Source organism: Labrus bergylta, chromosome 15 (genome assembly GCF_963930695.1).
Source record: "Labrus bergylta chromosome 15, fLabBer1.1, whole genome shotgun sequence".
Lineage (NCBI taxonomy): Eukaryota > Metazoa > Chordata > Actinopteri > Labriformes > Labridae > Labrus > Labrus bergylta.
In genome coordinates this window covers 16,961,393-16,987,496 of record NC_089209.1, presented here as the reverse complement: position 1 = coordinate 16,987,496, position 26,104 = coordinate 16,961,393, and the positions used below count along the sequence as shown (strand labels likewise).

The following is a 26,104-nucleotide window of genomic DNA, read 5'->3' as shown; positions in this document are numbered from 1 at the left end:
GTTGGATCATGATTATGATTATCTATGACATACCTGGAGCTGGTTGCATCTGGAATACTTATACCATCTGACTGCTATCAGAAGAAAAAAACGAAAAACAGATGAATAAATCTGTACCATGACAGGTCTAATGGTTTGGCAGCTGTATTAATCAATGCACGTCTGTATGATTTGGCAGATTTATAATATTCACAATGAGGCGGGGTTTGTCTTTGTCTGTCTACTGAACCGAAGATGAAATGTAAAAAGAAAAATAAATTGATTTAATTTGAGAGCACATTCAGACTTTATAATCAAGGATGGGTTTTCTGATGAAATGTCTTGTGTGATTTCTGTGTAATCATGATGTTGACCAAACAGCAATCAGGATGAGCACAACCCAAGTAAATACATCTTTCTATATATATATATATATATATATATATATATTTACATCTGTCTATATCTAAAGTCTGCCTATATTTTTATATGCTAGTCTTTTATATCGGTGTAAAGGAGTGGAATAAACATGCTTATGATAGATTATGACATTAAAAATACTCTAAGAGGGGCGCGTTGGTGGCGCAATGGTTAGGGCGCGCGTCCCATGTGTTGAGGCTCTCGTCTCGAGCGGTAGGCCCGGGTTCACTTCCACCCGTGGCCCCTTTCTGCATGTAATTCCCCACTCTCTCCCTGGTTTCCGACTCTATCCACTGTCCTATCTCTGCATTAAAGGCACAAAAGCCCAAAACATAAGTCTTTAAAAAATACTCTAAGAAATACCTAAAGCTTTGATCAATAGCTCCGAAAACTGTATGCCTTTTGTTCCAGTAAATAATTTACTCTTTGAGAACTCGTAAATCTTAATTAATGCGGGCCTTCTTTTGAATACGCTTAAGTTAAAAAAAAACTGTATTGCAAGTTGAGCTCAGGCAAACTTTCATTAAACTAGATGGCTGCTGTTCCCTCATTTCTGAGCATTTCTGTGGACTTTGTTGCAAGCTGTTTTGTGGAAAAAGTAATTTACTCACAGGGCAACCACTTGAATCTCCATCCACCCCAACCCCACCCCACACTCGCTCCACTCCTCTGACTGGAAAATATATAATACACCCTGGCGTTATGCATGGGCCAACACAAAGTCTGACATTTTAATTGAATTTATAGAGAAAAGGCCTTGACAGCCAGATTCCATCGCACGCTGTAGTGACTCCAAGTTAAGTTTAAGAACTAAAACTCACCTCCGGCTGAGTCATTCAGTCATAATCTCAGGAGCTGGAGGGTGTCATCACTTTCTGCAAAGTGAAAAAGAGAGTCATTACTCCATACCTAACCCCCTTTAGCTGTCTATATCTTTCACAAAGAGATTAGACAATATGAGGGCATGATAAATGAGGCTTTAATTGAATTGGGGCTTTAATAAGAAGCATATGTACACAATCACATTGGCTCCTATCAACCCCATATTTGATATCATTCAGTTGTGAGGACGTGCCGTTATAACTCTGGTAACTGTGTGGACCCAGCGGAGCAAAGAGATAAATGCACTTTATGACTGAATGGGTTGTGAAATTTAAATAGAAATGAGGGTGATAACTCTGCCATATTAAACAAATTGTTTTTTAGCAAAGTCATTAATTGTTAACAAATCTTTTTATATAAAGGCAAACTCTTAAAAAGAAATGAAATAAAAACTGTAATATACTTTCATCTGTTTTTTGCCAGCATTACCTAACAGTATAGGAGTAACATCAATGGATAACTAAAGACATGCCTTTCAATGTTTGTAATATTTGACGTTATCTATGGCACTATGATGTGTAGATAAAATACATTATTAGTGACTTGTATTCAAAGATGTAGCTACTTCCGGTGTCATACGAATATGTGGGTTAAAATGTTACCATCTATAAATTAAACTATGACATACATTTTGTACCAATGTCAAATTGAGCTCGGCACTAGGAGCAGTTGAAGCTGGAGACCAATGAAATATGGTCATGATTATGTGCTTTGCTTTGTAGTAATTCTTGTCTATTCAGGTGTGTGTGTGTGTGTGTGTGTGTGTTTCAGAGCTCAGACTTGGCCTGTGATTAGACTCCTCTGCCTCCTCCAGCACTCAGCTGTGAATTTTCCTCCAGTCCCTCATTTTACTTTCCGACTTATCTAGATGTTTCCTCTGATCTCTGCCCACAATGACGGCAAGTTCAATAACTGACGTTCTGAAAAGTAAGGCAGGTGTGCTTTGCCAGTAAGAGAGCTATTTTTTATTCATCATGAAAATATGTAAGTATGTTTAAACCAAAACATTTCTGCTCTTTACAAAATTGTGAAGTTTGTTTCTTAATGTAAAATGAATTAGGTGTGATTTTATTTCAAGGTCACATAGAATGTGAGGTAACTTTTATTCAGTAGGCACAGTTGTTCAGCAAAATGATTATTAAAAAAAGATTATAAAAAAAGAAACTAAACGCTGGAATCATCCTGTTTTAATTTCTTCTAAATTGAAGTGTTGATTGCAAAAAAAGGCTTATTTGTTAGAGAAAGAAAAGGAAAAGATGAGCAAGATCGTAGTTAAGTTTATCAATTATTAGAACAATGGTTAAGAGGTAAAACATTGTGTTTGAAGCAAAGAGATGAGATATGATAAGGACAAATACAACCAAGTGTCATCTGCATACAAGGAAACAAATTACGCCATTATATGGATTCAATAGGAACTTATTGCTCCTTTGATGTGTTTTTAGCTGGTTATGAAACAGACTGAAATGGATATTGTTACCTCTTTATGGTATTTTTAGTCAAAATTGTCCCTACCTCTTTTAGTGTAGGACTAAAATCACAGCAATTCTCTCTTGCTGACACTGACACTGATTATGTGGAAAAAACCGGTTAAGGAGAACCTAAAGCAAGACTTCAGAGGAGTAAGTGGTGAGAAGTTATCAACAACTTTTAGATGTCCAGTATGCCTTTGAGCCCAATGTGATTGAACACAAAAAAATCTACTTAGATTATCCAGCTGTAAATTAACAACAAAACATTTAAGGATATTAGGTTGATTATTTTGCAATAATATTGTCTGGTGTTATTTATGGCATTTTGGTCAGGAGTGAAACATTTTAGAGAAAGAACCCTTAATATGATTATATTTTAGGGCTGTCAGCTTTAACTAGTTAATCACACTTACTCAAGGTCATTAATGCATTATTTTTTAGAATTGTGATTAATCTCTTGCTCTTTTGTCCCTTAAGGCGCACTACAGAAAAGCCTCCAGAGAGTCTTCCTGTTGTCACTGTGATGAAAAAGAACGACCCTGCTGCATCACTGAATGACTGAATTCACTTAAAGAACTTGTAGACAGCTCAGTTAAAGAGTCAAAGAAGAAGTATCCACCTCATGACATCTAACATTTCACTTTTTTTTTACTGTTCCTTTGAGCCATTTTCCTTTAGTTTTTGATCTGTAACAAGTTTATTTGCCCTTGTTCGAATAAATGCTGCTACCTTCCATCTACCAGAAGGTCCTTACTTTTGTTTCAAAATAAAAGTAGGGTTAATTTCAAACAGCAAGTAAAGTACTCTCAAGACAGTACAAACATTTAAAGAAAAGGTCTCATCAATTTTTTATTCACAAATGCATGTAATGGAATTGCAAACATCTAATTGAAATGCAATTAATCAAAGTTAACTAAAATGTAATCTCTCAACAGCTCTATTATATTTACTCATAACAATATTCTTAAAATAACTCCAATCTAAACGTCAACCTGTCCGGACTACTCAGACCACTGTTAAACAAAAACTTCTTCTTCAACAGCTTCTGCCCTGCCTTCTCTAGTGCAAGATAAAATACAAACCTGTATATCACTGATGATCAAAGGAAAGAAAATACAAGACAGGGGAAAAAAAGAAGGAAGAAGTCAGCAAATTTGTTGATGTGTGGGGTTTAGTTTTGCAAGTATCAATAAAAACAATAATAATATCACAGCATATGTTCCAGGCATTTACACAGAGCAGATGGCCTTAATCTGGGGAAATAACATCTAAAAGTCTGAACTGTGGGCGAGAATGTTCCTTAGGAAGCTGCATGAAATGTCTATGGTGCCCTTTGACTGGCATTTGGACATGCTGCTCTACTGATTATCCACGGTAGCCAGGACTGTATTCCCTGCTAATAAGGCAAAACTGACATGCTGTGCCTGTTCATTAGTAGGGACTATAATCAAAGGTACACAGGTCCTCATTAAACAGTTGCCAATCACGTTTCCAGGATCAAGTCAGAGACAACCTCAGGAGGCTTGACTGATTACGAAAGGATGGTGAAATTAGGCCAGAGACAGCCTGCTTTTTGTGTTACCATGCTGGATGAGAGAGGCAAGTGTATATAGGGTTTGATTCTGAACCACTGAAGAAGCAGCTTTTCCATCCCTCTAAAGAAATTGAAAGCTATCTCCCCTGGATTAAAGAGACCGTGGCAAATTTAAAAAAATGGATGACTTAGAATATAATAATAAGAGAGGCACAGTCTACCCAGCTGTGCTACTGTCTATGCCATATATTTTCATTATGATAATTACATTTAGTTTAATTAATTGCGGCGGGGACTGAGCTGCTACAGTCATGCAGACCTGAGCATATGTTTGAGAAATTCTTTTTCAAACACCAATGGCTCTGTTTGTTGTTTGGATTCCTCGGTCGGCAGGGAGTGTGATTATGACGCAGTCTTTAGGGGTAATCCATGGACACACAAAGGGTGAGGCTGGCTGGTGGGTGGCTGAAACAGTCGTGGTCGGGCGCAGCACAAACAAGCACAGGCAGGTGGTGAAATCAAAGAACCAGAGAGGGATGCTTAATAGGACACCCAAAGGCTGGCAGTGATGCAATAGAGATGGAGAGGGTTCTGATCAAAGAGGAGGATGAGCTGAGAGCAGTCATCAGTGGGATCTATTCCCAAAGAACTGTCATAGTGTTTTGCACTGTATCTTGTATGGCGTATTATTGGTGAAAATGCAGGCCAATTACTATTCAGACCAATATGCACAGTAAATTGGCATTTTAACAACCACCTTTAGGCCAACTTCACCTTGTGTTTTCTGTCTGTTGCCATCATAAAATGGATTTCCCTGTATTGTATGTTTGTCTCAACTTATGGTGTTGGAAAATGGCGCCAATGCTAAAGTGCAAAGAAAACCCTGCAGTTCTCCAAAATCCCCCCAAAACTTAAAAATAATAATAATGATACATCCTCATTGGGCCCCATGTTATAATATAATTTTACAGCAAAAATAAACATGTTAACAGCCTGCTTCAAATACGGAAGCATGTTGAATTCACCACAGAAAATACAAACCTGGACCCCTTATCTTGCAATCACAAGATCAGGATCTCAATAATGAGATTTTTCCTTGTAATTATGAGATACAGATCTCATAATTACAAGATCTTTATGAGATCATGATCGTAATTTGAAATGCAATCAAGGCACAGGAAGTAGGGTTGCAGAAGATGCTGCACCACTCTCTAAAATCAGGAACACCCTCTTGTGAATTTCAAATGCATCCATGCCAGCTCAAGATCTCATGATACATTGAAGTCCGAAGACTCCGAGGCACTGACACTGGAGTATTTACCGAGGATAGTGACGAGAAGGTATTTAAAGTTACATGTTGGTCAACCACCTCTCTTTCAAAGCAGATAAGGAAAAGCTTGGGTCGAATCTGCTACACAAGCCTCTTTGATAAATAATCAGACACAAGAAGTCCGTCACCACCAAAAATAGAATCTCATTCTGTTGGAAACACAAAGTTGAATTAAGTAATTACACCCATTAATAAATTGGCCAGGGGTATAGTCTGTTGAGCTTTGATAACTTCCTCTTTGTCAAACCCTCGCTTTCTCTATCATAACCCTCTCCTCAAAATATGGGCACTAATGGCTCCAGAAAACTCAAGGATTTAAACACACAGTCAGAAAAGCAATGGATGACATCACTGTGGCTACATCCATCATTTATAAAGTCTAAGGTTCTTTTTCCTGAGCAGCATAATTCTCCCTGACCAAAGTCCACTGCCTGCTTACCACTAACAATAACACTCTGAACCTGTCTTGAGAGTAACACACCGTGTTCACTTTATTCACTTTCTTTGATTTTTTTTTGTGGTTGAATAATTATTTTACCTTGAAAAGAGTTCATTAAAATAACTGACAGTGAAGAATTACTATGCACAGTAGAACCGACTGAAACCATGTTCTGATAAGCAACTCTGTGGTTGAGGATTAATCTCAGACTCAGAAGGTCTGCATGCCTGATTAAACTGTGCTGTTTTTTCTTCTTTCTATATCTACTTCCACTTAAATGCACCAGAAGTCCTTAATCTGAACCGTTTTAAAGAAGAAATCAAACTCCTTAAAGCTTACCTCTAATGTGGTTATCAGCAGTGGATAACTCCTTCATGTGGTACAATTTCAGAAGAAAAAATAAAGTTGCAGTATGAAACCAGGTTATGGTAAAAGCAATTTAACATTAGCTTTAAATGCACAAGTGAGTAATTACCACTCTTAATAGGACTAAGACACAGTACTTATACTGATGTGTGATGGTTATCAAACTCTACATAGACCAGTTAAAGGTTTTAAGCAACCTATCAGACGATAAACAAACGGATCTCTGGGAGAAAATGAACATTTACTGCATCATTTGTAAAGTCAATAAGTGAGTCAAATGTCAATCTCAACAGAAAAGACGAGACATTATTAAAATGACAGGCCTGATTGATTCAAAGGGAGGCTAATTAGTCAAATGTCAGTGACTATTAGCAGACATATACTGACAAGCTTACAAACAAGTCATGTTTGACAAGAGTATGGGCAAGAAAAGAAGCGTTATTGAGCCCTCTAGATCAAACTGTAGCCATGTATTTGAAGAAAAAAGAGAGAAGATACGTCTCTGTTTTGACAGTCTCATTGCTTCTGTCCAATAATCTGCTTTTCTCTTCATATTCAACAGAAAAATAAATCATTACAAAAAACTTCAATGTGCCTTTAAAGCATTTTGTGTTCAGAATGAAGAATGGTTGCTCTTCCAGCTTGATTATTTTTTGGAGTGTTTTTTATTTATTTTCCATTTCATGTGATGCAGAGAGCACAAAGCATCGTCTGAAAAGAGTTGCTGTGAACTTCTCTCATTCTGACTGGTCACATCTAATCAAATAATGAATGTGTAAGTGAAGTAACAGCCATCTCCAAAAATGAGAGGTGTTTCATTTATATCACTGCTGTGCTTCCATTCAGGCTCAAGTCAAAAGATTAAACGACAATTTAAAATAAAATGTTTTCTTTGTGTGCCGAATTCAGAAGGATGTTGATGTTAAGCAAGCAGGCACTGATTCTTTGTCTCTCCCCGGCTTGAAATTTTCTAAGAAACAGCAGCAGCACCGGGTGTATAGGCTGCATGCTATCCAGTATATGTGACTGATGTTCTTACCTACTGATCCAACCTTCAGCGGAAGGCTTTAAGGCTTGAAGGCAGAGGGAGCCCACAAAAACATGTCTTTTTGTTTACCTTGTGCTGGCTGTGTTTAGTATGCTGCATGCAAACCTTCAGCTCCTCTGCAATAGGCGCATTAAACACATGCAGCAAAGGTTGGACTCTACCCACCTTGCAATTATTGCCATGAGACAACTCTTTAGCCTGAGGGTCAGGAATACATTCTGTTGGAATTCAACATGATTTCTGACTGACTCACTGTAACTTTGGCCATGTATACAATATGATTCACATCATTTATTTAGTATAGCACAAAAATAATTTTCTCGGTGTATTACAAGACAATAACAGCTGTGGTGTCTTGTTTGTTTGTTTTGTGTGTTGCCTGACAGATATTGTGGGAGGCCATCATTAGCATCCTTGTTGTAAGGAAAGAATAATGATATTAATATTACATCTTTGCTTAACTATAGCTGCAGCAGCTGGGCTGATGAACAGCCTAAAAGCTGACTAGATTTGCTTATCATTAAGACTGGAGGCAGGATAAATATCCAGCTTGGCTTTGTTTGAAAGTAATAACTACTATAGACACTTCCGAAGCGAATGAGCTAACATTTGCTTGTTTTATCAGTAAAAAAAAAAAAAAGACTCTATTTTCTGATTTACGGTAGTTTAGGGGGAAGAATATTTCTTGGCTGGAAAGTGTTGCAAGCCCACGAGAGGAGACCTAATGGCCCTGACACACCAAGGAGATCGTCGGCCGTCAGTCCTACTTGGACCGACGGTGAGAGGAATCTCTCTAATTGGCAGTTCGGAGGTTTCATATATCTCCAGCTCTTAAAACAGGCTCAGGAAAGCCCCTTGAGAATACCGCTGTAGTATCCATGCTTTCACCCATTAATGCGGTGTCTCCTTATTTGTCGCCTCTGTGTCTTCTTTTCTTTTTCCACCAAAAGACCAAGGGCTGACAACGCCAGTGAAATTTTCTATTTTTTATCTGACATTATTCTCGATTAGTAGGCTACCTATATTATGAGTGGTGCGAGACAGCGGTGTGAAAATGGTCTTCTCATATCCTAACAGCGGACTACCACCGCCTGCTGGCATGGAGACTTATCTCCTCTCACGCATGCAAACGTACGTGGTGGTTAGCCATCGGGAGTGTGAAAATATTTCTTGGCATGCACCACATAGAAAAATCTGTTTTGATACTTAGGGTTCAACAAACAAAATATATTATATAAATGTATGAGTTAAAGATTTTCTGGCAGGCAAATCGAGACTTTTTCCATCATCCAGCTAGGCTAGAAGTTAGGTCTCCTCCAAACTTTTTCTCACTATACTGCATATTTGTATTCCCATCTGATCGTCTCTGTGAATGTCTGCCGAGAGGTGACTGAAGACTGACTGCAGGTGTTGTTACTCAGAGCACGACACCTTAGATGAGCTCTATACCTCCTAATCTCAAGAGAAGGTCTCTTAAGTTGAAAAGATGAAACCATGAGGGAAAAAATTCAAGAAAAAAGGTGAAGGGAGAGACAAAGGGCTTAAAAAGACAAGGTACCTTGGGGTCTTAAGGAATTCTCTCCATGCATCTGCCATTTTTCCCTGTGTGCCTGCCTCCTGTCCCCAAACAGAGCTGTGAGCCGCTGAGCCCAGGGATATTAATTTGCAGCCTTAATGTTCTGTGGCAAAGGAATTGGAGTCATCTCAGCACAAACAAATTGGATCTCGCGGCTCATCTCTGATGCAAGACAGGCTTGCTGAGCTGAATGACCTCCTCTGAAAAGCAGAGGGGAGGATTCGGCTAAATTCCTTGGTGTGAGAGCCGATTTTGTGGTCAAACTGGGCTCAACACAAAGAGAGAAAGATGTGCATGATATCTATGATTGATGGGTTTCTGATGAGGTCCAGAGTGCAGCCGGCCAGTAGATCGGAATCTATTTGTCAGACATGATTGCAGTGATATCGAGTTGGGGGAGAAATAGAAGACAGTAGACGACAAAATGAAGAAAGAAAAACTGAACTTTCGAGGGAAAGAGAACTCAGCAAGGTAGGAACAGACACCTTACGGGGGAAACCTGTTGAGTAGGGAGCAGCGATGGCCATTACACAGCCTGTCAGAGCCACCTCCCTTTGTGCCAACACTCTTTTGTCACCCAGCCTTCCCCTGGTCATCCTCAAATATGATCAATGCTGCTACAAGGCTATTTCTGACCCTCTTACTCTCTGGCTATTTGTTGACCTTTTTTCCCCACCTTGCTTCGTGTAGTGTACAAGTTCAAGCTCAAAAAGCACAACATGTTGTACTTGAAAAGAAGGGGAAAGTGTCAGTACTGTGGATCACTCGTAGAGGCTTTTTCATGAAAGATCAAAATGGCAAGATTGTGGTCAGGACTTCACTTGCGAGCTGTTAGAGGAGATTCAGATCCTAGATAATGATAGGGGGATTTCAGACCATGTTCTTTGCTACCTTTGAAGTTCATCCACTTGAACGAGGTACTTGAACCACACATTAACCCCATCAAGGCTGTCTTAACCTTTAAAAAACTCACCTTCATTTAATAGCTGAAGCATAATCCAGAGCTATTTAAGAGCTATAGCCTTTCAATATATATTTCTTTTATATTTCTCCTTATAGTAGTATTCAACATCATCACAAAATGTAGAAATACAGCATTTTTTTCAACTGCATGAAATCATTCCACTGCAGTGATGTCAGGCAGAGCTTATTATAATCACATCACATTTCTAAATATATAAACGCCAGTGAAATGACTGCAGTGAAAGTGACACTACATTTATGGAGCAGAGTCCTTCAGCACAGGAAACTGCTGCACTCCTCGGTTTTCATTTCCACACAGCGCTAATAGAATTCCCTATCAGTCTAAATTCTTTGGGAGATAACTGGGGAATATTTTCTGTCTTGTGCGATATGATTGGCCTCATTTGAACTTCTAAACAAGGGTAAAAACATCTCAACAGAACATGAGGTTTGGTTCTTTATTCTCACATCCTGATGTGTCGGTGTTTCGTTTTCTCTCTTTGTTTGTTGTCAACACTGTCTCCAAGAAAGTCTGTATACATATAAATAATCTGCTTAATTACATTAGAGTGACAAGGGCTGCTTGTTGTACAACATGCTGAGAGTGATTTAATACATTAGCATTTTAAGTTAATATAAAAACAACAGCAAGCCAAGGAAATCGGAATACATAGAAAAGACTGACGTACTTTAGCTTTACATTTGAAGCAACGGTGCTCAACATTGTTATTTTTTCTTCAAAGGTCAAGGTTGATTAGAGTTCATAGATTTTCTGTAAAGTACATAAACAAACAAGTTAGGTCCTGCAGACAAAGATGTGTTTTTTTTTTTTTTTACTTTATTACTATTTAAGTGATAACATTTCTTTGCCCTAGTTTTCAGGGTCAAGCTGTCTCCTTCACATTTCTAAATTCTAATTTTATTGGTCTTGTGAACAATTACGGGTCACACAGTAACACATTTTTGGTACAGGTCCAGCAAAGTAATATCCATACCTGCTCATGAAACAATTTTCAAATTCATAAAACGTACATGATGATATGTTATCATAATTTACTCCTGTCATGTATCAGGCTTGGTTGCCAAATATGGCAGGGTCAAGAGGACCACTCAGGATTACTAATGGAAAGTTGATTACAGTCTGTCTAAATTGTGGGGTCTGTTCTATAAGGAGGATTATATAATTATCAGGTACTGGCAGAGGATAATGTCAGCCGTTTTCAGTTCTTTTTTTTTTTATTAATCATACTCTGCAGTTTTACTGATAAAAGGATGCTGAAGGGCAATGTCACAGCCGGCAGTTGTGTTGATGTTTTCATGATATTATAGCCAAAGTACAGACTGATTGGTTTTCTGGATAACTTAAAACTTTTGCTGCCAAATATGTAACAATATGAAAAATTCCCTTCAAAATAAAACATTCCTTGTTAACATTTCTTCAGTTCAACTTAACCTGTCTACAGTGAAGATTCTAGAGTCTGTTGGGGCCCTAGGCAAAAATTAATTAGGGGCCCCTCCAACCATTATTATGTCTGTCTTTATTTTTCACTACCAGACAGATAATTCAGCTTTATTTTCCTTTAGTGGTTTTTATTGACAAACCTTGGTTTTCTCAGGAATAATGCATGAGATGCTAAGCAGAGCAACAAGAGTAATCGCTGTCAGATGGGGAGGTTTCCTACTGTCAAAATTTGCGATGACAGCTTAAAGTCTATCAGCCCTTGGGGTCCCCTTACTGGCCTGGGGCCACAAGCAGTTGCCTGCCTTGTCTGTTGACAAGCAACGCATCTTCCTGTCTGCATCAACAGGCCTATGGTGGTGTGGTTTGACCAAATGGCATGGTAATGTTTAGGAGCCAGGAGAGAATGATCTGATATGATGCATTCCTATTATAATTGTACTCTCATTTCTGCCAAGTATCACTTGGTTGCTTCCCAAAAGCATGTGACGTCACCACTACAGTCCTGCCTTCAAACCAGTGTGAGCAGAAACTACAGAAATCTCTCCTGTCAAATGAGCAAAATGGTTCCAAAGTTGTCAAAGTAACGCTTAGAAGCTAGTTAAGAAAATGGATTTAGGGGTCCTTTAAATGTCATTATTTTGGCTTTCCCTCAGTGTCCTCAAAAAGTTAAGAGACGAGTTTGTATGCCACAAAATGTCAGCAAGTGCTTTAATATTGTTGGGTGGTCACGCAGGCCTAATCAAACGCTCACGACAGACATTAGTGGAATTGTAGAGGCCTTCAAAGAAAGGAACTCTTAATGCTGCCTTCTAAAAGGTTCCGAGTCATGTTTTAATGATGGATTTAGAGCTCGGGCTGTAATTGACTCGTTCTACGTGATGGAGCTTTGGATACTGCAGCCTGGGGAATATTTTCTGAAGAAAAAAAAAATCCAGTGTAAGATTAACCTCCTCTTTTCAAAGTATTATTCAGTCAAAGTAAACACAAGCATTGAATGAGAGTGGACGCTGTTTTCTCATTTTTTACGCGCGTCGTGAAGCGTATCGGAGTGCACTCCTCCTCTCTCCATCCGCGCCTCTCTCAGTGAACCTCCCCGCACCAGGACGCATCTCTCTCTCTCTCTCTCTCTCTTTCCACTGAGGCTGTTTTAACTTTCTGAGGGCGACTACATTTCAGTCGTCTCTCAAGGTAAACGGTTTATTGGGGAGGGGAGACCTTCGTGTTTATAGGGGAGAGAGATTACGAGCTGTGACGGCGGTGGGTTGTTCTTTTTTATTCATCTGTCGAGCGGAGACCTGTTCGCCAGAAATGATTGGCTATTTCATGAAAATGAGAAAGTCGGAGAAATGTCTTTTTCCCTGGGCGACACCTTCAGCAGCCCAGCCATAATGCACAAACGGAAACAAGCGAGTGTTTGCTTCTTTCAAACAATATCTGGATTGTCAAGAACTCAAAGGTAAGAAAGAAATTCATCCTTTAAAGGTAGAAACTGCTTGTTCAGTGTTTGCTTTTTTTTTTTTTTGACCGCGCGTAATTGTTTTAAAGCTGCTCAACGTATCATCATAATGGTCGAAATGGTGAAAATTATTTTTAGTACAATGTGTTTAAACATGAAGACACGAAATGTTCAGCATCCAACGGAATTAACCAGAGTTAAGTGTCGCAATGCAATGTATGTCTTGTGCGGTTGTTGATGAAGAACTCTGCACACAGTTCCCACCTGCGTCCTACGGAGAATCAATCCATCTCCCCTTCTTTGTGTGTGTGTGTGTGTTGTGACTGGAGAAGTGAAGTCATCTTGTCACTCTGTGTGCTCTGCTTTGTTAGAGTGCCTTTTTGTATGTGTTCAGAAATGTGTGAACACACTCCATGTGTGGCCGGAGAGTGCTGTCAGGATCAATTTTCACCTTGTAAACAAAGACCAAGGGGAAAAAAAAGAGGAGGAAAAGGAGTGGTTGATGGCATTTTGTAAGCATTGTCTTAGTCTATGCATTCAAGTAAGGGATTGATTAAGGTTGTGACAGGTTGTAGATTTAGCAGTTTTGGAAAAATGAAGGCATGCATAAAGGAGCTTAAACCCTTTCCAACAAACCCACAGAGTCACACACACAGCTATCAATCTCCACCTTCTCCCTCTGATCTATCCCTGTTGCCTGCAACAATTGGGTTGGTACCAGTGATGTCAGGTCTAATCGCTGCTTGAACTGCAGTCCTAATAGACTAAACAAAACCTTATCCAGGGAGAGGCTGCTTTTAAACTCACTGCTACAGTGGAGTATTTGAAAAACAGCTTCAATTTATTCCACAAAATGACTTAACTGCGTAGCACGGGTTTTTTCCTCATTTCTATCTATCCATCAACAAATAAATACTTTCAGAAACAAATTCTCGAAGACAAAAATCTCAATCTAAATCCTGTGTGTTCCCACAAATACAAAATGAAGACAGCTTTCCCAGTGCCTTCCTCTCTCTAACAACAAACCACAGCAGTAACAGTCTACATGGCCGCTATTGACAGCAACATCCCATTGAATTATTTAAACACATGTGGCTGAGGTTTTCAATGGAGGATTTACACATCAATGAACACTTTGAATCATCTGACGGAGGTGTGGAAAACACTAAACTGGGTGATAAGAGTGTGGCAGTACACGAGAGGAGACAAGGACGCAAGGGTCCATGTAAGGAGAGCTGGAGCTTCCTTTTGCTCAGGGTTTATGTTTTATCAGCTTTAGATAGACGTACAGACAGAGCAGGGACAGCGTATCAGTGGCAACTGCTGACACAGGAGCAGGATTCAGATTAATTTCAAGTGGATTATGACATTTTTACACAGTCTCCTTTGATGATAATAGTCCATAAAAGGATCAGTCAATACGCTTTTAAGCCCATTACTCACTTTATCCTTTTCTGTTGCTTTGAATCTGTCAGTGGACTTTCATGTGCAGAGGCCAGGGGAAGGGTTCACTGACAAATGTGCATTGGGATTTTTTCTGCCATGCACGCATAATCTGTCTCCGTGATCATCTATAACTACCTGGCGTTCCCTTATTATGCATATTATAGGCCAGCAACTGCTTTCAAAATCAAATTACAGGAAGATGAAGTTGTTGTTGTCGAGCGCACCGTACTGAAATATCCAGGAAAAGCTGTAAGAGACAGAAGCTGGATAGAATGGGTGGGTAAACATGGCCGACAGATAAGACACATTGGTATTCAGCGGCATCCTGCCCCGCTGGCCTCGAGGCCTGGCAGATAATACCCACTCTCTGCTTCAGGGTCAGAGGTCTGAGGTTGATTGGCAATGGGCTGACAAAGGGAAATAAAGTGTGCTGACTGGAGTCTAATGGGGTTGCAGAGAACAGACACATCAGCATGGCTGGCATGTTAGCAATGTCTCATTCTTATCCTCGTGCACCTGGATGCTTACAGGTTGTTTGCTAATCTGTTAGACCCCTTGTCAAACACCTTTGGGCTTTCCTTTACTGCAGCACATCGGCCTTGTGCTTGTGCAATGCTGAATTGTTTTCCTCGCAACAGCCTTTGCTCTGCCTCATTTGCTTTCAAATGCGGTACCTCCCAGCTCTTCATACCTCCCGGCCACTGCTGTCTTCCAGCAAGCCTTAAACGCACTCAACCAGAGAATCGCGTATCAGTATGATCTCTCTTCTCTCTTCCCAACACTCTGGTTCTCTCCCAAACAACTCCACCTACTCGTAGACATGTATATTTACTCACAGCCACACATGCACAGACCACAAACGCCCACAAACAAATGTTGCACACACACACAAACACACACAGCAGTGGTTATTCAATGACATTCATCCTCTCTGGTTCTGAAGTGTCCTACATTACTCAGCTTGGACTAAAACGGCTTATACACACTTACATTCCCATTAACCAGAGCAAAGCCTACCCTGCACCACCATCATGCAGCAGCAGCAACTTATTTGGAAGCATGACAACACCAAAAAGATTTATCAGAGCAGCCGCAAGTAATGACACCAGAAGTAATCCGCTGTTAGCTTGTAGCTTTTGTGCTGTAGAGAAGTGTTACAGCAGCAGAAACAGGAAATGCTATGACAACACTTGTTATTGTTTTGTCAAGGCCATCATCTGGTACTGCGTTCTAGTTTCATGCAGAGGATACCGATATCTATTCCTTCTTCTTCAAAATTACATACTTTTCAATTGGTCTGTTTTTCCTCCATCCCGGTGTGAAAGACTACATCAGAATAACCAATGCACAGCACTAGATGTTTTACCCCTGAGGAAGAGAAGAATAAGGGGGAAAAAAAAGTTTTAAATGCTGCCAAATTATCCTAGAAGGACTTGAAACTGCCACATCCGATAACTATGGAGAATTCAAACAAATTTACAGAATAGTGATATTGAAGTAGTTCTCTTGGTCAATGCAGGTGCTATTTTTAACTGGAATAAGCCCCTTTCAGCTTTATTTATCTAACACCTATCATATACTCACAAACATGACGTCCAAAGGACAAAAAAACTGACTGGACATAAAGACAGAAATAGATGAAAATGGGTGAGATTATAAATGACTAAATCAAGAAGAGAAAGGGACAATAAAAATATATAATTTTTATATATAATATAAATAAACAATAAAAAAAATACTACAATGAAAAGCAGGAACTGATATCAGTAAATTAAAGGAATGTAAAATTGTAAAAAGTCCAATTACGCAAAATAGATAAAGGACAATCTAATGTAAAATCAACGATGTAAACAACTTTGAAATTGTTACAAATTAAAAGCCAGATAAAAAATGTTGGTCTTCATTTCTTTAATAATACCAAAAGAGAGAGCTTTACATTCATAGGCAGTGAGTTCTGTTCAGGGAGATGAAGAACAAAAGGCTGCCTCGACGGTGCTTTAGTTTAGTGGAACATATGAGGAACGATTAAAAGATGTTACCTCTGTCAGCTCCGTCGTCCCTTAGTGAAGTAAAGGACCGATGCTTGGCTCGTTTAATGCAGGTTACGAAGTCCAGGCTAATTAGGCATGCAAAACTGTAAAGGGGACTGAGCATAAACTTCCAAACCGTGTTTCTATATTCACAGACACACGAGACATATACATACTTGTACCTATGCTGGAGTGGAGCATCAACTCAAAACTTGGCATGGCATACATTACCCATCAGCCACACATTTAAAGGGACAGACTCGGGCCAGTTACAAAGAGACACTTCAAATGATCTCAGTGATCTGGCTGGAATATAAATTGAAAGATCTGTGGTGTATGGAGGAATGAAGTCATGAATAGCATGTTAAAAAAAAGTGGAGGAACTTACAAAAAACTTTATTTAAATTTTACCTGGCAGCCTTTGTATCTAAAACTAAGTCAAAGAGAGCGAGATTATTAGAATCTGTTTTATCCAAACCTCTTCCATCCAGCCACTGTGAGACACTTTGGAATAGCAACATGTGAGACACTTTGAGATAGCAACATGCGGTTTTTATCTTTTAGTTTTAAGGCTGTGCCTCTTTTAACTGAGTTATCCCACTTCCAAATATATACTGCGGCGTAGAAGCTTCAGAAGTAGCTTGTCCTCTTGCAAACTGTCTCTTGGATTATGCTAATGACATTGGACCTTCAGTATTAATGAAGTAGTGATTTATTGATGTTAAAATGCTATTTGTAGCCCCTTTAACTTAAGTAGTTTTCCTTTGATTTGGAAAAAAATGCTTTCTGACATTTAAAAAAAACATCAGAGACTCAAGGGAAAATTACGTAAGAGTGGTCTTTGCACCTAGTTGGAACCGATAAATTGAAAGCAGTACAAATGTATTTAAAAAGTGAAGTCAGTTCATGTCCTGTAAATCAGTTTTCATTATTCATCAAACCCACCCAGGAGGTCGCAGCTAATTTTCAGCTCCAAATGATTACTTGGTGTTGGTAGGCACAAGTATTTTAAGGCGGCATGCTGGCGTCTGGCTCACCTTAAATACCAGTAAGCCAGACGCCAGAGGCCATCCTTCCCTAGAAAACCAGAAAACTAGCAGTGCATGCAGCATCCTTACTAGACCGCAACCTCAGCACCTGCTCGTATTTACTTTTTCATGAGAATTTGTAAGTACACACGAATTTAGTCAATTAATGAAGAAACTGCATGAGTGTGCGATCCCCAGGGCTACATGTGGACCAAAGGGCGCTCTGGTGTGGAAGAACGGTGTCAGCATATTCAGACGCATGAAGTCTAACTGGGGAGGGACCGTGAAAACTTTGCAGACTGTCCGGTGCTTACTGCGCTTGAGGAAGCCTGGGAGCATGAGGCTCGTATTTTATTCATGGGGCAGAAAATATGAAGTGTGGCAAACATGAACCCTACGTTAGGGGAAATGAGAGAGAGAAAGAGATGATGATTTATTGAGAATGGAAGAGCCCTTGTAGATACTGCATTCCTTTTTTTTTCAAACGAGTGTCTGACCTTATACATTAGCAACATTTTATATTTATTTGTGAGCTTGTTATAAATAAGCAGATGATGTGGAGCGAGATGCTGAACACATAAATCATCCATGAGAAGATTTATGTACAATTATTATCCTTAGAACCTGAAACTAACTAACTAACAAACTATCATCCATATCCCAGTCTAACATGCTATATTCCATTATGCATAATCTTGTCTTCTTCAATTGGAAATACAATCCATTTGATTTGACAGTAGTGCAGTTACTGAGCCAAACATGATTGGGATCAAGACCAGTGAAATAATCTGCCTTGGTTTAGTTCCTTTTTTTAAACACTGATTAATCAGACAGAGGTTAAGGGTGACAATGGAGAAGCAGAGAGTTCAGGTTTTTTTTTAGGGGAAATAGCTTGGAGGTTAAGTCAATAATTTGATTATAAAAGTGTATTTTAGTTAAACGTAAAGAAGATCGTCATTCCAGAGCTAATTTAAGACTATTAATAATCAGCTCTATGTTTTAGCATCCCCCAGAGCAACTATTTACCTTTCACTGCTGAGTTAGCATGAGTATAAGAGGGATTCAACAATGATGGCTTACCTGTGCCAGTTGGTGTCTTTTTGTATGGTTGTGTTTCATTATGTTTTATATACCTGATCTATAACAATTTTTATCTCAGCACCTTTGCTCTCTCAATTGCACAATTTTCACTTGTTGGTGTGTTTTTGTGTCAAAACTTTTTGACAAATATTTCTATCCAAAGGCCTGTATAGAATAGTTTTAAGTTTTAACCATGAAATCTCATCTTTTGTTCAGCCCAGTCTGTGTTGAGTTAAACTGAACACCTTTCAAAAAAACACCTGAACAAAACCCAGCACATGTTATTTTGGAGCTACAGATATAGTTTAGTTTGGCTAATGTTAGCCATTGCTAGCAAAAATAATATTTGAGTTAGATGGCACCAGCTTTGGCTAAAAGAGAAGAAGATTTACTAAGATTAAAATTTAAGTTTTTACAATCTGTAGTGATGCAACACACATAGGCTGAAGTATATACAGTACACACATGCACACAAACAGGATCCTATGGACGTGCACTAAGAGAGAGATGTCAGAGTGACGGAGCGGCCCACAGTGGGTGCTCCTGAGCTGGTGGTGGGGAGGGGGTTTGGTGCCTTGCTCAAGGGCACCTCAGCAGTGCTCAGGAGGTGATCTGGCACCTCTCCAGCTACCAGACCAACTTCCATGCTTGGTCTACCATACTGGGACTTCAACCGGCGACCCTCTGGTTCCCAACCCAAGTCCCTACAGACTGAGCTACTGCCGCCCCAATCAAGTTGGATATGTTGGCATTAGCTCCAAAGAAACAGCTTTAACTGTCACTGACAAGTGGAGACGAAAAAATGGTTAACGGATAGCGAGCAAACTGGGATTAATAGACAACACTTCTGGGGAGCTGGTGGCGCAGTGGTTAATGCGCGTGCCCCTTGTATGGAAGCTGTAGTCTTCCAAGCAGGTGGCCCAGGTTCAAATCTGACCTGTGGCTCCTTTCCCACATGTCATTCCCCACTCTCTCTCCCTGATTTCCAACTCTATCCACTGTCTTATCTCTCAAACAAAAGACCAAAAAGACAACACATCTGTGCTGGGCACAAACACACTGATGGTTAGACATTAGAAGTGGTCGTATCCACCTTAAACTTAATTTGTGGAAAAAAGCCATGTAGGTCGTATTTGACCTATAGTTTGGGAAAGTGGTCTAAGGTCCGACAGTTACTTCACTGTGTGCCTGCCCAAATACATTCTGTATGTGTAGAGCAGGGCGATAGAGGGAACTGGTGGGCATGAGATCCAAACTGATGCAGCTTTTCCGGCCGGTCAGTCTTGTACTCTATGATGAAAACGTTTGCCGTGTGTCATACAGTCACATTGTTAACATTATTGTAAATTTGTTTGGGGTTTTTATGCATTTTAAATGCCAGTTTTGTTGGAATTGCTGTTTGAAAAATAGCAAATGGTATGCTTGATCCCCCCCCCCCTTTGTATTCTTATTTCTTTCTTTTTGAGTGTGATTCTGGAAGTGAGTAATGGCCATAAATATTTAAATTCAGAAGCAGAGGACCTTCTTATGATTGACTTCTTTTGGTAATTAATGATAATATAAAAATCAGTCTGAAAAACATTGTTAGGGCTCTTTTCAGCCTGTTGCACATGGTCTAAACAAGTGTGCGCTTTAGTACATTTACAGTAGGGTGTGTCCAACCCCCTTTTTTTGACAGTTAAATGCTTTGCTATCTTTGTGCAGTGTATACGACCCAAAACATTCTATTACTTACTTACTTATCATTTATATGGGTGTTTTGGGAGAATATCAATCAAACCAATCACAGCAGTACCTCCAGTTCCCTTGAAAAGTGAGATGCACCCTTAACAAGCACATTGCTGTATGTTGCAGATTTATTCTATTTTTCAAAATGGTTAAAGTCAAGTCTTGACTTTGACTTTTGTCTTTTCTTCACAAAAGAAATGTGACATGCAACCTGTCAAACTAATGTCAGCATAAATTAATTCATACAGATATGAAACATTCCTGCCCTGTGAGCTTTATAGGTGTAATATTAACAACAAGAAAATGATATTAATGTGAAGGGGCGTGCTTTGATGCATCGCTGTCATTACTCTGGTATCTAAGCTTGTGTGTGTGTGTGTGTGTGTGTGTGTGTGTGTGTGTGTGTGTGTAACTGTATCCAGAGTGAGGAAGCAATTTCAACTTAATTAAATCATCTGCGGGTGCAGCGCTTGACAGGCAAGATGCTGTAAAAGTTGTAGCAGCCGCAGGAACGACAGCTCAACTTTGATCTTATGTGAGCAAGTGTTGGGTAAACTGTTACTTGCTGGTATATGTCAAATAACATTTTTACTCAAGTTCCTAAATTGACCCTGAAATTTGTGTTTTTCTGTTTCCCCTCCAGATTCCCACTGCTGAATGCCATCCACACACTTTAATTGACATCAGCAGTGCCACTGAGAAGTACATCCTGTCTTATTCCACCTGAAACTTTAAATCTAACGACCTAACATCACAGAGAAGCACCACACGTTCATCTTTTGGCCTTGGTTATTATGGAGAATCTCAGTGAGCTCCAGAACCCATTGTTGGACAAAAACAGTAAGCACATGGTCAACGGTTATGGGGGCGACTTCCCAAATAACCAGTACCAGGAAAATATTATCAATTACTTTGCTGGAGGAGGAGGAGGAGGAGGAGGAGGAGGAGGAGGTGTAGGTGAGGGGGGAGGAAAAGTGAGTAATGGCAACGTAGGGAGTGTAGGGAGCTGTAACACCAATGGGAAAATAAAATCCCAGCAGCTTTTGGACGCCACCTCTCTGCATCTGGCGGTGGAGGCGTTCTACAGGCCAAACTTCATCCTGTACAAGGAGGACAGCAGCAGCATCAAAGCTAAGGAATACAAAAGCGAGTGCTGCGAGACCACCTTCACAGAGAAGAAGGCGAAGGAGGCATCCAACACGGCAGGGGCTGACACGCCTGGCACGGAGGATCCCCAGGCCAAGCTGCTGGAAGACGGTGAACACGTCAAGATCCAAACCGTTTCCTACGAGGTGGAGGAGGAGGAGTATGTGGAGTATGAGGTAAGAGAGAAAAGGCTTTAGATCAAAGGAATGATGCAGGAAGGCTTCAATTAGAGGCTGATAAGATCAGATTTAAATAACCTGTTACGCATGCAGTCATAACCGAGAGCTGGATGCTTGCATCATCATCCATAACATTGCATGGACTGTCAAGGACGCTCAAACTCTCTAAAGAAACCCATACAGGTGAATTTAATGACATTTTCACTGTCAGGTAAGTTTCTCCTGGGTCATGGAGAAACTTTTGTGATTGTAATGTTTTCCTCTAAACCAGGGGGGCACCTGTTGTGCATTTTATGTGAACGTTTGTTTCCCTGCTGTGTTTGTTTGCACACATGTATCGTCACATGTTTGGGCTCAGTGCCTGAATCAGACTGGCATTTTACTGACCACAAATCCCATACAATCCACTGACCTTGGCCTCAATTCCTGACTCTAAAAATTCATTCGTTAGATAATAATAAACCGCCCATGCCTGCCACAGCTGGGGATATTAGGTGCTACAGTGCTACAGCATTAGCCACAGTATTTTCACTCTCAACTGGCATCGCCAATAGTACAAAGCACTCCAGAGGATTTAGGGGATTGGGCGGGCGGAATAGGGTGTTGAGTTCGACCAGTGGCCTGCAAGACCTAATGGACTGACTGCCACACACCCGCAAGTCCACCGGAATTAACCTGGATTTCTGTGATAAACATGTAGCTGCTGAGATGCAACGTGACATGGGTACATATAGGTGGCTTTAGTGTTCAGAGAGAAAGTTGGTTTTTACATTGTGAATAAAAATATAGACCAGAAACATGCTTGCTGCAGTAAGATAAAGGGGATATGCAAATGCTAGAGAGCAAAATTTTCCAGCTGCTCAGTTTGTTCCAATGTATTTGTTCTCCTCTGTAGAAGCACTAAACATGATATCAGGTGAGTTAGAAACAAAGTAATGCTCCAACTGAGGGCTCTCGATAGCCGTTCAAAGGTTAAGTGTGCACATAACCATACTGTTCATATATTTCCACACACTTCCTGTTCACAAATGAACAAGTACATAAGAAAGCATCATCAAGCCCCACGGCTGGTTTTTCAGATATAAAAAGGAATATACACAGTGGGACTCATTATGGAGCCTCCCAGCAGCAGACCAATGGAGCCTCCCAGCAGCAGACCATTGACACCACAAAGTGCAGCATGCCTCCACCCCCCTGCTCACAGTCTGACACAATGCAAAGACCTCATAAAGGAAAGCTCTTCTGCTACAGGCAGCACAGCTCTTCATGTATTTATTATGCAACCTGAGACTGAATTTTCAGTTAGCATGTAACAATTATTTTCAGTGTTTACTCTCTTTCCTTTTAATTCTTCCCCAAGGCATTATACGTTAGCAGTTCAGGGCAAAATGTAGTTTTGTGGTTTCCTTTGGTTTCAACACTAATTAGCTTTAAGGTGTCCCTGTGGAGTTGTCTTGTAAACAAACAAAAGTTATGTTATCTAAGATGTGTGTTCTTAAGCTGCCTTTAAATAATTATCTATCATGTAAAAATTGTTTATCTTATGAACCATTGGACTTGTGCAATATTTAGCCTCCTGCTTTGTGCTTAATTCTGTTGAACGTCTTTAAACATTACTGTGATCAACTGTTAATTAGATGAATAGAACTTGTAGCAGAAAAGTGTATTTTTTTGCCCACATGCCAGCGTGTGCAAGCATGGTGAGCATAGCCAGCATGATGTTACCCATTGGTCTGTTAACTGCCTTGATTGGAGTTTGGCATTTGGCCTCCTCCATGTTTGTTTTCTTGAGACAGAAATTAGCATATTTAATATTTAGGAGAAGAGCGAGCGGGTTAGCAGACTCAAAGAAGAAAACGGCTTACAGTCTGTGCTTCTGGCTGATTTGCTGGTGAATGACTGAGTCAATCATCATTTATTCTACAGATAGAGATTCAGACTTGTGCATTGATCTTAGAGAACTTGTGGGAGGTATACAGCAAACTCACCACCTGCTTGACCAAATCTCTGGCGAGAGAGCGGCGAGTGACCAAGACATACTGGACATAGCTTAAAACAACTGATCCCCTCATCCCTGTGGCCTCTGTACTATCTGAGGGCATTGGTTTCAATTCTCAACACCCTGAGGTTGCTGTTGGTTATAAAAGAAATGACATTTTTAATAGTTGTTTAAATGATACAGGATGGGTAGACCTATCAGTCGTGTAAGTCAGAAAGTGTCATTATGGACTTGTTATACTCTTAATTACACAACAGTAATGCAACGTTAATGATATGTTCTTCTAATTGAATTAATTTCCATCTAATATTAAATGTAAATTCAACTTGAATGTGGTTCTGCATGAATGTATGTGTTGAAGTTCAACTAAGTTTACGTTTCTTCCAATGCAAATAGACATCGTCTATTCAGCACATTGGGGCTTGTGTGAGTCTAGTACTACAACACTACATTCAGTTGTTCTTCAAACAGTTTTTCTCTTTATTGTGGAGGTACAAAGACAGAAAGAAAGACATACTGGTTTAGATAGTAAAGGCTTCCTCACAGGGGGATGAGTTTTGGAGTGTGACAAAAGGATGGTACATGACAGGCTATTTTCTGGTGTAATCTAAACTGTTCAGTATTTTAGAGTTACACAGCAGTTGTGTGTGTGCGAGTGTCTGTCTGCATTGTTTGAGAGAAAGATTTGAGAAAACTAGTTCCTTTAGGAATAGAGAGAGTCTCTCCTCCTTCAATAACAGAGAAAAGAGAAACTCTCTGTTGCACAGCATGACGTCTAATGTCTTTTATTTTGACTCTGGTTACAGTATGAGTAGTAGGTGGCTTGGTGTTACTTTAAAGGACTGTTAGCTCCGGTGCATGTCACATAAGAGGGCTACATTTATAGTATTTTGTATCACACTGTAATTAGTGATATTTTTAAAGCTATTGCTTATTTTTAACATTGCATATGCATTACATTGCATAAAGCACTGCTCAAAGATGTCTTCACATTGACACTAAAACATGTTCACACCGGCATTTTAATCACTGACATCAGTGATGTAATCACTATGATTACATCATTTGCTCATGTGAGTAAAGTACATTTGTGCATACATTGTTTTTATTCAGTCTAATGTGATGTCTGCTGAAGTGTAATGGAATGGAGACCTTGAAGGTACAAAATAAGTAAATGAGATAAGTTTATGATCTGGTTTTCCTCAGATGAGGTATGATATTCCACATTAATAAATGTATAACTGACTCTATATATATGAGCATTGTGTTAAATTGGCTTCTAGCTCAAAGTCAGCTGCATGAATTTGTTCTAACAAGGCCTATAGGGACATCTTTAAGACATTGAGCTGATGCTCCTTTCTCACACTCCACGTCTTTCTGTGTTTAAATCTCTGTCTATCCTCTCAGTTTTTTTCTTTATATGCAGCTTCTCCTTAATGAATTGTATTGATTTAATAAAATGAATCAGTAAGGTGTAATGTTTTTTTCTTGATTCAGCACAAAACTCTCCGGGGAAAAAAAAGTTTGTGTCCCTTTCAATTATGTTCCTCACTGATCCAGTTGCCTGATTCAATCTTGTTTGAGGACTAATCCATAATCATCAAAAATTCTCTGGAATGTGGAATGAAACAGCCATTATTAATGCATATTATACTATTTGTCTGAGATGTTTTCATCATTACTTTTTAAGTAGGTGAGAAAATAACAGTGACAGTTCCAAAAAGTTGAATACAAACTGAGACTTCATAGAGATTTGCACATTTTTCCAGAATCCAAAATACGTCTCTCTCTAGAGCAGAACATTTGTCAATATAATACAAGATGTAATCTGCTCCTGGTATATTATAGGTACCAGATTTATTATTTGTTGACATGGCCTCTGTTAGACTTGGCTTCATAAAGTGACAGAAGGATTTTTAGAGGTACAGCCTGCTATGGAAGAACGCCACTACTCACCAGCTGTTAGGTACGATACTGGAATTAAATAATAAGCTTTAAATCCTCAAAAACTCGTTAAAGGTCATCTACTCCATGTGGTAACAAGATGCTCTCGTTTTGCTTTGCCTTTACCTCTTACTCTTTTTTTTTTTAACGTTCATTTTTGAGGCCTTTATGCCCTCTTTTAAAGACAGGACAGTCAGAAACTGGGGAGAGAGAAAGTAGGGAATGACCTGCGGGAAAGGAGCCACAGGTCAGATTCGAACGTGTGCTGTCTGCTTTGAGGACTTCAGCATGCGTGGCGAGCGCATTAACCCTTAGCCTACCGGCGCCCCGCCTTTAACTTAAACAATATAAAAGCAGAGGGTTTGGCAGAACTCGTCTAAAATAAAATGAAAAAGGATAAACTGTAGAAAAGGAGATCTAAGAAAATGTAATGGGTTTGTTAATTAATAAAAGCCTCAAAAGAGGATCTGAAGATAAGTTTGATCTTACTTTAAAGTTGAGTAGCTGAAAGGAAAAAAACAACTTTTGTCTGTGCACTGAAAACATCTAATTACAAATTGTTGTTTTGATTCAATAGATTTCTGCTCAATTAATTCT

The 26,104-nt window shown here is 39.6% G+C and overlaps 1 protein-coding gene across 1 annotated transcript in view; it reads left to right on the top strand.

Annotated features, from left to right (window-relative positions):
• The first annotated feature begins 12,550 nt into the window (after positions 1-12,550).
• Positions 12,551-26,104, top strand: part of syndig1l (synapse differentiation inducing 1-like) — a 40,873-nt gene continuing 27,319 nt past the window's right edge. Inside the window, exons 1-2 of the mRNA XM_020632455.3 lie at positions 12,551-12,927; positions 20,883-21,561. Coding sequence (XP_020488111.2) covers positions 21,034-21,561 — 528 coding nt within the window. The 5' untranslated portion in view covers positions 12,551-12,927; positions 20,883-21,033. The remainder of the gene's footprint in view (positions 12,928-20,882; positions 21,562-26,104) is intronic.